The sequence below is a fragment of the Curcuma longa genome, chromosome 16 (genome assembly GCF_044706935.1).
Source record: "Curcuma longa cultivar G26 ecotype Majalengka, Jawa Barat chromosome 16, ITB_CL_G26_1.1, whole genome shotgun sequence".
NCBI lineage: Eukaryota > Viridiplantae > Streptophyta > Magnoliopsida > Zingiberales > Zingiberaceae > Curcuma > Curcuma longa.
The window spans coordinates 11,654,512-11,668,173 of NC_133876.1; the positions used below are offsets into that span (position 1 = coordinate 11,654,512).

The window sequence follows — 13,662 nt, forward strand, 5'->3', positions numbered from 1 at the left end:
CATTCATAGTATTTAGCCGGAATAGAAAGATTAGTTAGGAGTCCATTTCACAGCATTTAAATCAAAGTTGAATAATCAAAATTAATTATCTTCTGAAGGTGCCCTGGGAAGAGGAGGCTGCGTAGTATGGCAGTCATAGAGGAGAGGAGGCTGCGTATTATGGCAGCCATAGAGGAGAGTAACGTTTAACAATGCTAGACCGCAGTTTGATGGCTATCTGTATTAGTGTATATAGCAGTCACTTTGATTTGATCCAGCGAATTGATATGCTCCATCAAATAATTTAATCAGATTAAATTAAAATTTTATTAATTCATATGAATTTAGATGACACTAAAAAAATAATAACAAATAGCGACGGAATAACCTATTGTTAAAAGGAGTTACGACGGAATAACGACAGATATTTTTTATTGCTATATTTTCGATCGTTGACGTCAATTTAGTGACGGATTTTTTGTTCTGTCACTAATTAGCGATGAAATTTCTATTTTCGTCGCTAAGTTTAGCGACGAAAATATATGTTCCGTCGTTTAACTTAGCGACGGAATAAAAATTCCGTTGCAAAAAATGGTAACCGGAATCATTATTTCACCTATATTCTAGCGACGGAAAGGTTAAATATCCATCGCTAATTAGCAACGGAAAGTTAAATTGCCATTGCTAAATAACGATGAAAATATATAGTTCTGTCACTAATATTCTGAATTTTTTAAATTTTTTTATCCAAATTTTCTGTTTACATTTTCATCAACAATCTAAAACTATCACAAACGATAGTTTAACAGAAATAAACAACACTACAATTTATAATATACAATATATTAAACACGAATTTTAAACAACTTTTACAACACAACAATCTAATTACAAAAAAAAATAACAACTTAATACATTCAATATCCAAAATAATCGAATCATGATACAATTAGAATTGTCAATCTTTTAAATAAATTCAGTCACAATATCTGAACAAAACTAATTAAATCATAATACAAATATAAAATATCCGAATACAATAATACTGTATCAAATGTTTAAATACAATCAAATCTATGAAAAAAAAAAAATCTAAACTCACCGAGTTAAAGTCTCAAATTCTATAAAAAATATAATAAGATAGGTTAGTAATAAATCAACGATATGTATCTATTTTGAAAATGCATGTTTACGAGTCATAATAAAAAAAGAAAATATATAAATGTTAACATACCTCACAGACAGTTACTGATCAAGATCATCAGGGTCCTGAGTCTTCTGAGTCAAAGTCATGCTGGTGCTGTGCGTGACACTCATGTCAGCCATGAAGTCCTGCATCTGCTGCGTAATCTGCTCGTATCGCAACTGAGCTTGGCGAGACTCTTGAAATTGCGCCTCTAATGTGAAGAGTCATTCTTTAATTCTAAATTTTCTTATTTTAGGGTTTCTATCTTAGTAGATGATCTGCTGGGACGACCCCTGGCTCTAGGAGTCATCACACGAGCATATACGACTCTCACCTAAGATCCTAGACCGTAGAAGGTGGAGCTCTTCTTCCTCCCACCAACCACATCATAATATATCTCATTTATCTAGTCGGTGGAGAAAGTCTGCACCTCATCTCCCTCTTTATCTGCTGAGACGTCTATGCAACTCTAGCAACCATTTTAGTTTATTTAAAAATAAATTCATATAAAATATAAAATTAAAAAAATAATCATTTATAATAGTTAAATAAATTTAAAATTTAAATTCTTACATCAAATGCCTGCGATCGTGAATCGATAAATGTGTCATTCTTAGATTTATGTGTCTTAGTAAAAATCTTCCAACACGTAGGAGGTCGTTATAGAGCTGCTTTTGAAGATTAAAAAAATATAATTAAATTAAAATAATATCATTGCTAATTAAATAATTCTAAAATAAATATAATAATTGTAAACTCACCAAGTCCAAGGTATGCTTAACGATGGAACGAGATCTAGCTATATGCTTTGTGGATCCGGTGCTAGGACCAGCCAGCTCAGTGATTCTATTGGTGCGAGCTATCGTTGAATTTGACTGCCATCTTTTTGCAACCCAGATGACTTACCATACATCCCAAATATCAACTGGAATTAATGAAAGCTAGTCTTACGTCCTCTCTCTTCTGTATTTATATATCAAATCTTTATATAATTTAGCATATACATTTCACAACATTTAAATTAAAGTTGAATAATCAAAATTAATTATCTTCTGAAGGTGTATGAATTATATAGCATTCAATTTGGATTAGATTCATTAAATTGATGTATTTCATCAAATAATTTAAAAGGATTGAATTAAAATTTTATCAATTTATTTTAAGATGGGTTCAGATGGGCCGACTCATGTGGATTGAATCTTAGTGGACTTGAATTGACATGTGGGTTGAGAAATTTTTTTTCTTTAAAATTTAAAATTAAAATAGAAAACTCAATAGACTAGTGAGCTTGACCTGTCTAAATCGCAATTCAATTTCAACTTGACTAATTTAAATTATAATCAAAATGTTAATATTTTCTGACAAACCCGTGGATTGGTCCGTCTAACCCATAACCGCTTAGGTTGGATTGAGTTAAAAATTTTCCAACCAGCCAAGTTGATGAGCTGACTCGTACCACTCCGCCATGCATATTACCGATTTCTAATGGACAAGGGCGGAGCCACAGTCAAACTTACTCGGGCTGTAGCCCGGGGGCTCGACGGCATTAGAAAGGAAAAAATTCTGATTTACTGTAGGAGAAAAGAGAAAATGAGAAGATTAACCCGGGTGACAATGTGTTCACGACCCACAGCTTGGGATCAGCCCGGGTAAATAGCCCGGGCTGGCTCCGCCATTGCTAATGGATTGACCTGTTGCGTCATAGATTGATCCATTTGACAACTTTAACTATCCTCCATATTATGCCATGAGGTAAAGATCTCCCGCCAAGAGATCAACCGACTCACAAGTAGCCATGAGCTTGCGGTTGATCTTGTGTCCTATGTATTTGTAATTGTAAGCGATTGTTGAGAAATATGAATGGAAAAAGTGGAGTTTGATCCCGCGTTAATGGGACTTTTGTGATATGAAAGTTAATTGATTTATATTGGATCATAACTTTTGATACTGTGTAAACGTGTATGAGTGAGAAATGTTCTTTATGTATGCACCCGTAGGGTTGCAAATCTAGAATTTGAATTGTACTAAATTCAATTGACTCGTATACAAACATTATAAAAATTCCAAGTGAATCAATCTATATCTATTGAAGACCTTGCTGTTGCACGTGCTTCAGACGGATATCGCTATTTAGGAGTGTCAATTCTGATGAATTAGATGGTTTCAGCTTGGATTAAAATAAAATATTATTAAAAAATTTCAACTCGAATCCGACATCAATCCGAAACCCCAAGTCCGAAATCGAACCTGAATCCGAACCTATATAATCCAAATCCAATCTGAATTTAAATAAATCTAAAATTCTCAATTTGAATTCGATTCGAACTTAAAAAGTCTCAATTCTAACTTAATTTTTTTTCAAATTGGATTAGATCTTGGAGCCGGATTAATTTTTTGACACCCTTATTGTCATTCAATGTAAAAGTGCTCCCGAGGTATAGTTGAATTGATTACTGTGAAACAGACTTATTGAAGTGGACAATGATCGAATTTGAATGCGAGACAATGTTCTCTTTTATAATGGCCAACTTCAGCTTTTTGATTTATCATTTTATAAATGGTTGTGAGACTCGTGGTAGATTTCACTTTTTTATTAAAGAGTGAAAAATAAATTTTAATTCCAAATAAATTACATATGCAAAATGTTCTTCCACCAATAGAAAAAAGAGAGAGAGATGAATCCTACGCAAAGTTTCCTCCTCCCTTCCTTTTGACCAAATAAAATTAATTTCCTCCTTCCAAAAATCGCAACTTTTACCATTCGATTTTGTTTTCCTCTCTGTTTTTTCCCCAATTCCTTCTCCAAACAATCGGAAAGCCATCGGTCGATGCCGCCTTCTTCCGCATTGGATCAAACGCCGCCCTCTTCGCACGAATCGAGCGCTGAGGCCAGATTCTCAGACCTCCGCGGAGTACGATGGCGCATCGATCTCGGCGTCCTGCCGAGCTCTTCTTCTTCATCCATCGTTGATCTCCGCCGGGTCGCTGCAGATTCTCGGAGAAGGTTGGGTTGTATTTTCCTCGAGTTTTTCTCTTGATTTGCGAATTTTGTGTTGGAATTGTGCGAGGAACGTTAATGGACTATCTGCTAATGTCTATTGTCTCTCCTCATTCCTGGTGTATTATATCCAATTGAAGAAAACACATTTAGTTTAATCATCTTCAAGATGACATCTTTGGTTTATGATCATCATTATACTTTCCGTCTTCATGTGCGTTCTTAATGAAAAATCATCTGTTTTTTCCTCTCCTAATTTCTTCATCAACTAGCGTAATGTTTTATTTGATAGATATGCTAACTTGAGACGGAGGCTTATAGTAGATCCTCACCTCTCAAAGGATGATCTCGGCTCTCCAGATCTTGCCAAGGACAATCCATTATCACAAAGCCCAGGTTAGTGCTAAACTTGCTGTCCTTCCTCATTTTTGGTGTCGAATATGCATTTGAGCGAAATATCCATCCTTGCAAGCAAATGCTCTTCCTTTAGACATTCAGTTGTTTGTTTTTTTGCACCACATCATTTGTGATGTATTTATGTTCATATATATGATGTTGATGTGAAGAATCCATTTCAAGTTGTAATGTAAAGGTGTTAGACATATATATCTAAAGAAATATCTGTTTTATAGTTGGACGACTAAACATTGTAGCCGCTCATGCTTATTTTGCGCGATTGATCCCTAATGAGGCATGGATCACCTGCCAGGATTTATGGGGTTGAATATGGACTCCTTCCCTGAATTTCACATCTTTGTCAGGCCTCCAATTCGAGGAGAATTTGTATTGAAACTGATTCCAAAGTTTAGCACCATTGAATTGGAAGGTGATGGCTTTTTCAAAAAGTTTAATTGAAAGATTGTATGAGAATCAAATCTCATTAGAGAGAGATGGGATGGATGGATCCCATTTTAGAGGGTTAAACTTTAGTGGATTGCATCTCTTTATCTATTGCACTTTAGGTTTATCGAGCCTATGAAACTCTCTTTTCTTGAACTGTAGCTGGATTGGAACTTCTAGATCTTGGTTGATTTTCCTTCCTTAGCCACTTAGAAGAGTAGAAAACAAGTTCGGAAAGGAGGAAATAAATCATTTGTCATTTGTTTTGAACTTTTGATAACGTGACTTGATTTTGAGAAACCTCAATTTTGAGAACACATAACTCAATCTTGCATGCATGTTTTATGAATTTTGTTTGGTATGATAACATTGTCTACATCGACACTGATCCACACATTGTCTCGACAGATAGTATTTGGAGCTGCTATTTTAGGAATGCTGAATTGGAGAAGATGCTCGATCAGGATTTGTCACGGTTGTATCCTGATGAGGAAAGCTATTTCCAGACAACTACCTGCCAGACTATGTTGAGACGAATACTTCTTTTGTGGTGCCTTATTCATCCAGAATGTGGATATAGGCAAGGTGCTCAAAGTTTTTTGGTATAAGAATTTGTTTTCATCTCTGTTGCCCAACATTGCTGGATCTATGTTTGCTTTTTCTATCTAAGCAAGCAAACAGTTATTACTTATGATAAAAAAATAGTTTGTTGCATTTTTGTGTTTAGTAATGTGATACACTTGAAACCAATTAGGTGAATCGAAGCTTCATATGAAACTACACATTTTTTACTTAGCCATGCTACCAGTAAATTTGGCTTATCCATGATTCATAGGATTGTTATGTTCCTAGAAGGAAGATTGCGTCGTTATTCAATATCAAGATTAACTTTTACCATTGAAAGGAAGAGACAAGAATCCTTGCTGATCTGGAAATTCTATCTAGAATCAGTTCTCTGGGTTTTAAATTTATTTAATACATCAGAAAATGTTGGTACTCACTCACAATTCCTAGTTTATATAGCTATCAGTATAATGGATCGTAAGGTTTTCAATCTTGACAGTTCAGAATGTTCATTAGCTTTATGTTGCATTTATTTTGGTTTTTAGAAACTGAAGTTCCACATTGTTGTAGCCAATCATACGACAGAATACCTTATCAATGCCAGTATAGATTTTTGATATTACCATTTATTTTGTACTTGATTTTTTATCAATATGTTTTGAGTGACAAAATCCACATGTATGTTTCTACAGGAATGCATGAACTACTAGCTCCACTTTTGTATGTTCTTAATGTTGATCTCCAGTACCTTTCACATGTACGTGGACAATATGAAGACCACTTCAACGATGAGTTTCAAGGGGTATCTCTTCCCGAAACTGCCTTGAGTGCCACCTACAGGTTTGAGAAAATCATGAACCGGAACATAGGAACTGATTTAGATGGTAGTACACAAGGGAAAACTGCCAAATTGAGAAGCCTCGATGAGCTAGATCCCGAAACAAGGGACATTTTTTTGATGAGTGATGCTTATGGAGCAGAAGGAGAGTTGGGTATCATTTTATCTGAAAAATTCATGGAGCATGATGCCTACTGCATGTTTGATATTTTAATGAATGACGCCCACGGTGTGGTTGCGATGGCAGAATTCTTCTCTCCCTCTCCTGCCATTGGGTCCAGTACAGGATTGCCTCCCATAATTGAAGCTGCCTCAGCAATTTATCAACTTCTCGCTACCATTGATTCATCTCTTCACAGTCATCTAGCCGAGCTTGGAGTGGAGCCTCAGTACTTTGCAATGAGATGGATGCGTGTTCTATTTGGACGAGAATTTTCACTAGAAGATCTTTTGATAATGTGGGATGAAATATTCTCCTATTCGAATAATATTTGTTTTCCAGATAAAGTAAATGAGGCAGAATTTAGATGCAGGATATTGTGCTCACCTAGGGGAGCCTTTATCCTAGCAATGGCTGTTTCTGTTCTACTTCACCTGAGATCTTCACTTCTAGCCACCGATTTTGCAACAGCTTGTCTCCAGAGGTTATTAAATATTCCTGAAGACTTAAATGTAAATAAGTTGATCGAGAAAGCAAAGTCGCTGCATGCTCTTGCTCTGGACTTGGTTTTCTCTTGTTCTTCTCAGGGAGGAAGCTCTAGGTATAGTCGCGAAGCTAGAAGAGGACATAGTCAGCTATCAGACAGCTACTGGGAAGAGAAGTGGAGATTGATGTATGCAGCAGAAGAACTTAAAAAGGGAAATAGTGCCACTACCACTTCGAGCGATAAGGAAAAGGAAGAAGTAGTTAGAAAATTAAGTCTATCAAGGACAGGATCTGGTCCTTGTCCAATGGAGATACCAAACAAAAACAAAAATGGAGCACCTTCTGATAAGAAAACTATTGTAGACAGTGATCCTGATAAAGACCGAAGTAAGTATAGACGTGGAGTTCCCGGTGATTCAGAGGGAGGAACAGAATCATATTTTCATGGGGAACAGGCTGATCAAAATATCAAAAGAAAACAAGTAGATATCGGTGGTGAAGCATGTTTTAGTGCTGAGAATCTGTCAACAGCCAGCAGTTCCCTTAGAATGGTCAATGACCATGATTATGACTCAGAAGAAAGTAGTGTAACATCAAGTTCATTGATTGTTGACGCTTATGATGAAATTAATCGCGTGGAAGAACCATGTAGTTACATTATTGATAAGGAAGGGATCACCAAGTGTGTATCAGAAACTGTGCATGGATCATGTGGAGTAGAAAGAGAAGCAGCATCTCTAAAGCAGCAGAAACCTCTAGCTGGTGGATTTCAGTTGTTTAAAAAATCTAATAGAGGCTGTGGTCAAGGTAACCTGAAAAATGGAACATCTGAATCTAAAAAACTCCCTTGTCAATACAGATGGTCACACTATTTCTTATCTTCAAACTAATCATCCATGCTGCAATTCCTTTTTCAGTGCATGAAACAATAAAAGACGAAGACAAAAATATCAATGGGACTTTAAGAACTATCGGAAAGTCCATGTTTGATAAAATACAGGTAAAACGTTGATTGGCTGGCTCAAGTTACAGTTAGTTTTTTCGCGGGTCATTTTTTCGCTGGAACTCATTTTCCTATGCTTAGACAAGATCTTTCTATCTGAACATTTAATACCATCTTCCTTTTTCATAATTTGCTGACAAATTGCTATTGGAATACTTGAATGTTACTAGTGATACAACATTGTAGCAAACTCATGGCCTCAATGGCAGGATAAACTCATGGTTTCCTTTGGGATTAGTCAGTGCGCCCTTTGGGATATAATCGTCACTCATCAAGACACCCTTTTCGGGTAGATTGACTCACCACCAATGGATGGTCGTCACCAGCAACTTTATTGTCAGTCCTCGATATACCTCTTGAATAATCGACACAACCTTTTGGGTAAAGGTAGGCTGATACAAGAGTTGGACTCTCTTTCACTAGACAAAATTGATCCCCTTAGGTGCTTACGGTTGTTGATAATCTTCCCCACAATGCAACTACCTCTTAACTTGAAATAAGAGCACTTCTAGACATTGAACACTAGTCTCTTCTATGAACATTATTCATCCAAGTTAGAAACTTGTGTTCACGAATGTTGGAAGACATTGATTAGAATTACAAAGTCATTTTACGAGAACTTATGGTGCTAAAGCATAGGAAGATGCATGTGCTAGTCCATTTTCCTTGGTTTTGTTTTCCATCTTCTAAAGCTTTTAAGAGCTTAATGAAAATGCATGCACTTGTCCAATTTCCTAGTTCTTTCCCACCTTCAAAAGCTTTAAATGGTGAAGTGGAAGAAGGTAGCTCTGGACAAACTGCCCTTCATTAATGGTATAACTGCAACATTTACTAAACGACTGAAATTTATGCCTCAATATGATGAGCACATTGCAAAACAAGTGTTTGATCTGCCCTTTTTGAATCATGATATCTTAGTTTTGTAAACCTCATCTTAATGGTATGCACCAGTTTATATTGCACCTTCTATTTGGCAGATCATTGAGTTGGCCTTAAAGAAAGATCAAGTCCCCGAAAACTCTGGCAATAGCAGGTGGAATGCAGATGACGATGTTCGACAACAGCAAATTGCAGCATTTGCAGCTCTGGAGGAGCTTCAGAAGATTAGCAATTTGTTATGTGAGATGTGAATGTGATAGCTAAGCATACATAGATCCTCATATATGATTGTTTTATCTTTTTATCGAAGTATATAATCCAAAGTGTCACAATTTTTTCTTTCCTCGGTATCTCCTAACATGATTTGTTGTTTAATCTGTTTGGGGGAAATGAAAGTGAGGTTTTGTATAACGAGCCAAATTATACAGCTGATTGAGATTTTTTCCCCCCTCAATGCTGAAACATTTAATCTAAAACTCACAGTTTGATAGATTCTACTTGTGCAAATGAGCTACTACTGTACACAAATTTACATCATTGTTATTTTTTAATTAATCTGGATTTTGTCCGATTAATCTTGGAAGTAGACGGTCTCTCCCTTGACTTTTCTATCAGATAAATCCAGAGTACATCTTATGCATATTTAGAAGCTGACCTTTATGATATTCAATCTATTTGGGATTTAAATTTTGATTCTCTTATTGCTCTTCTGAATATTTTATCATTGCATCGTGCCCTAAAGTAATTTATTGGGATAATAATCAAAGTCCCACATTAAAAATATATGGAAAAGATCTTGAGATTATAAGATGGAAAATATCTCATTGGTACGAGGTCTTTTGGATAAAATTCAAAAATAAAACCATGAGGACGTGGGCCCAAAGTGGATAATATCGTACTGTTGTGGATTCCATTTGGATCTAACAGTGGTATCAGAGCGGGTTCATGTGGTGGAGGCTCCTATTAAGGGATCCGTTGGGATCGTTAAGGGGGCGAATCCGTTGGGATCCGTACCAATAAGGGGTTAAGGGATCCGTTGGGATCGTTAAAGGGGCAGATCCGTTGGGATATGTATCAATAAGGGGTCCGTTGGGACTGTTAAGTGGTCCTTTGTTTGAGGAGTAGATTGTTGGGATAACAATCAAAGTCCCACATTAGAAATATATGAAAAAGATCTTTAGGATTATAAGATAAAAATATCTCATTGGTACGAGGCCTTTTGGATAAAATTCAAAAACAAAACCATAAGAACATGAACTCAAAATGGACAATATCGTACTGTTGTGGAGATATATATACGGATTCCATCTGGATCTAACACAATTATATATTATTCATTTTTAATTTAGATATTCAATTCTTACGATTCAATTAATCTTGAAAATAATCAGTCTAATTTCATAGAAGTTTATCATTAATCATCAAAGTAAATCATTCAATGTCATAAAATTTGATGCAATTATACATCATACATCATTTTTTTTAATCTAGATATCTAACTTTTACGATCCGATGTGATAGAAATTTTTCATCAACTATCAAAATAAATTAAAAAATTTTCACGGATGGTCCGGTCTGGTTTAATTTCATCACTCAGCTCTATAATTCTCAGAGCAACCAATCATCACCACGTCTTCATGTCTTCTTCTTCTTCTTCTTCATCAGCACGTCGATCCAATCCAGTTTCCTCCATCGCCATTGCCGCCTTCGTGATCCTCCCAGCTAAAACCATGGGCTTCGAGTTCATCGATCTCAGGCCGCGACGCCTCCCGCCAATCGAGACTCGCCTCGCGCCGGCGCCCGCCGAAGAATCCCCGGCGAAGACGAAGACGACGACCAGCCCGAGACACAACGGCGAGGAAGAGAAGTGCATGACGCCCAAGCAAGCAGTGAGGCCGGTGGCGCTGCCGCCGCCACCGAAGAAGCCGCGCCACGCCAAAAGGAAGCTCTGCCCGCCGCCGAACGGGTACTTTCCGGCGCCAGGCGACCTTGCCGCCGTGTTTGTTCCCGCGCCGTCCGCCAGCAAGAGAATCCGAGCCGGCGGAGCAGATCAAACGGTGTAACTTCGCCATTGATCTCTTCTCCACGACCAGGAAGAAGGAAGATTGCAGAGAGCTCACAATGTTTCAGTCTTTTCTTCATTTTTTTTCCTTTTTCAGTGAAAATAATTAATGCAAGTAATTGGAATTCTGTGAGGAGCTCACATTGTTTCCATTAATTACGACCTCATACGATCAATTTATATGATCATAAATGAGAAATTATAATTGACCATAACGGAAGAAGGCATTATATCAGCTTCATCGAGATTCGATCATTACTCACTTTAGTAAGTCTGCTCCATCACAACCAACTCAATATATTAAAGTAATTTTTATAAATAAATTACAAGTACATAAAATAATTTTTAAAATATTTATCTCTATTAAAATTCAAACTCTAATAGAATGATCAAATTGAGTAGTATAATCCAACTAATTATGCAAAACTAATAATAATTAATGCAATTCAGAGATCACCAAGTATAGTGCAATGGTAAGACGTTCAACAGATTAACTAAGTATCTATGGATTGAATATCAGCTACTCAATTGTGCTTTCGAGATTATTAAAAAATGGAAAAAAAAAAATTATAGAGGTGAGGTTGTTGCCATGATTAAGAGGAGTAGTTCTAAGGAACTCATGTTACATAAAGTGTTGACATTATTATGAATTGAACCACATCATGAACACTGTTTGAATATATCTATCTCTAGGTCCTACCAATCTTTCCTCACCATCACTCTTCCTTTTTTTTTTTTTGTTATTAATTTTGACTTCAGAAACAAGCAAAGCAAAGCAAAGATGTTTCATCTTTTTGCTTCTTTTTAAAGCCTTTTTGACCCACAACTCAAAGCTTTTCAGCTGCCACCACATTTATCTCTCTATCTGCAAAAATAACCATCTTTTAGAGAAGGTGATTGAGTCCCATAAGATCTATATAACTACTCCACTAAAATAAAAGTTTGATTGTTATTATTATATATAAAAATTAAAAAAAAGTTAGCATCATGTATCTAATTTTTCAGAAATGATAATTCTGATCTACAAAAGTTTCTTATCGATCATCGAAGTAAATCGGGGAAGCATAGATAATGGCTTAGCCTAATAGCCAACGTTCTCGAGTCCACTATCAATTTGAGAGAAAATTTTTGTAAGTTCATAGCACTTGAGTCTCGAATTCCAAATGCGTAATCTGTTGTTGGTGGACTTAACCATTGCACCGTGCCTCTTGAGGGCACCATAAACACACTTGATAGAAGTGGAGGTTTAGTCTTTATGCCATTAACGTTGTGTTTGGAAGGAGATGAGGAAAGGGAGGGAAGGATAAATAAAGGGAAGGAGAAATTTGACTCTTATTTGGGATGGAGTGAGTTAAGTGTTACCTTTGCATACTCATGAATTGCTATAATTTTTTACACTCTGATTTGAGGTGTAATTAAGGAAAGGAAAGAAGAACTCAAAAATATTTTATTTTAATTTTATCTCTATTTTAAACTATTAATTCTCAAATTAACTCCCTGTTTAAGTATCTCATCTTTGCGCCGTCGCTCCTCACACGACACTCGCCATCACCGCCCAATATATAACTACTTGTACTCCACGACATCGATGTTGACCCTCGTCGCAAATCCCTTCAAGGACAAGATTCAAGAGAACGATTCAAGAGAACAGAGACAGATAATCATAATTTTTTTCTTTTCCTCCAAGAACAAAGAGTTATCCAAAGAATATACATTGTCTATTTTAGGACCTTACATATCCTAACTTCTACATACAATACTGATAGAATTTTATAATTTCTCATCTGTCTTCTACATGCATTGTCTTTTTTAAAAAGTGAGGGTATTTTTATAACTTTATATATTTAACTTTCATTCCCTTTCTTTTTTTACAAACAAGGTAACACATGTTACGTTAGTGAACCTTCTATCCTTTTCAAATAAAGGAAAAATAAATACTTTACTTTCCCCTTTTCCTCTTCCTCCGTTAATGAATCTTCTCTCACCCCATCCAAATAGAGGGTAAGGGAAACATGAATTTTACAAACTCGTCTTTGATTCTATTTTCAATCATTTGATTAGCTTGTACACAAGTAAAATATACAACCGATCAACAATGCATAAGTGTTAATTCAGCATATGTGAGTGTAATCCTTGACTTTACTCTTTCTTATCTTAAGAGTGTGTTTGAATTCTAAGTAATGTTATGAGGTATAAAATATAACCTAATATTTTTTGGTTCAACTTATTATTTGGACAGAATAAAATATAATCAATTTAACATTTACTTAATTACCTATAATTCAATTTATTTTTAAAATACAATAATAATAATATTATTAATGATGATAATAAATCAATAATATATATAAGAAATAAATATAATTTATTTATATTTTTAAAATTTAAAATAAACTTATATATTTTAAATAAAATAATTCATTAAAATAATTATTTTAATAAAATAATTTATTAAATTAATAAATATAATCCATTAATTTTATTTTTTAAAATTTAAAATAAATTTATATATATTTTAAATTAATTCTTTAAAATAATTATTTTAATAAAATAATTTGTTAAATTAATAAATATAATTCATTAATTTTATTTTAATAAAATTTAAAATAAATTTATATATATTTTAATAAAATAATTATTTAAAATAATTATTTTAATAAAATAATT

The 13,662-nt window shown here is 35.0% G+C and overlaps 1 protein-coding gene across 1 annotated transcript; it reads left to right on the forward strand.

Moving 5' to 3' along the window:
• The first annotated feature begins 3,954 nt into the window (after positions 1-3,954).
• On the forward strand, positions 3,955-9,423 carry LOC141847588 (uncharacterized). Its single transcript, XM_074735645.1, has 6 exons — positions 3,955-4,169; positions 4,456-4,559; positions 5,412-5,588; positions 6,260-7,858; positions 7,969-8,051; positions 9,032-9,423. The coding sequence occupies exons 1-6, from the start codon at positions 3,994-3,996 to the stop codon at positions 9,182-9,184; spliced, it is 2,292 nt and encodes a 763-aa protein (XP_074591746.1). The 5' UTR covers positions 3,955-3,993; the 3' UTR covers positions 9,185-9,423.
• The last annotated feature ends 4,239 nt before the right edge of the window (positions 9,424-13,662 follow it).

Bases quoted from the DNA above. Each gene is read 5' to 3' on its own strand.
- LOC141847588 (XM_074735645.1), top strand. From the start codon at position 3,994: ATGCCGCCTTCTTCCGCATTGGATCAAACGCCGCCCTCTTCGCACGAA. The intron at 7,859-7,968 runs GTAACCTGAAAA...TTCCTTTTTCAG, and splicing joins TAATAGAGGCTGTGGTCAAG to TGCATGAAACAATAAAAGAC. The intron at 8,052-9,031 runs GTAAAACGTTGA...TCTATTTGGCAG, and splicing joins CCATGTTTGATAAAATACAG to ATCATTGAGTTGGCCTTAAA.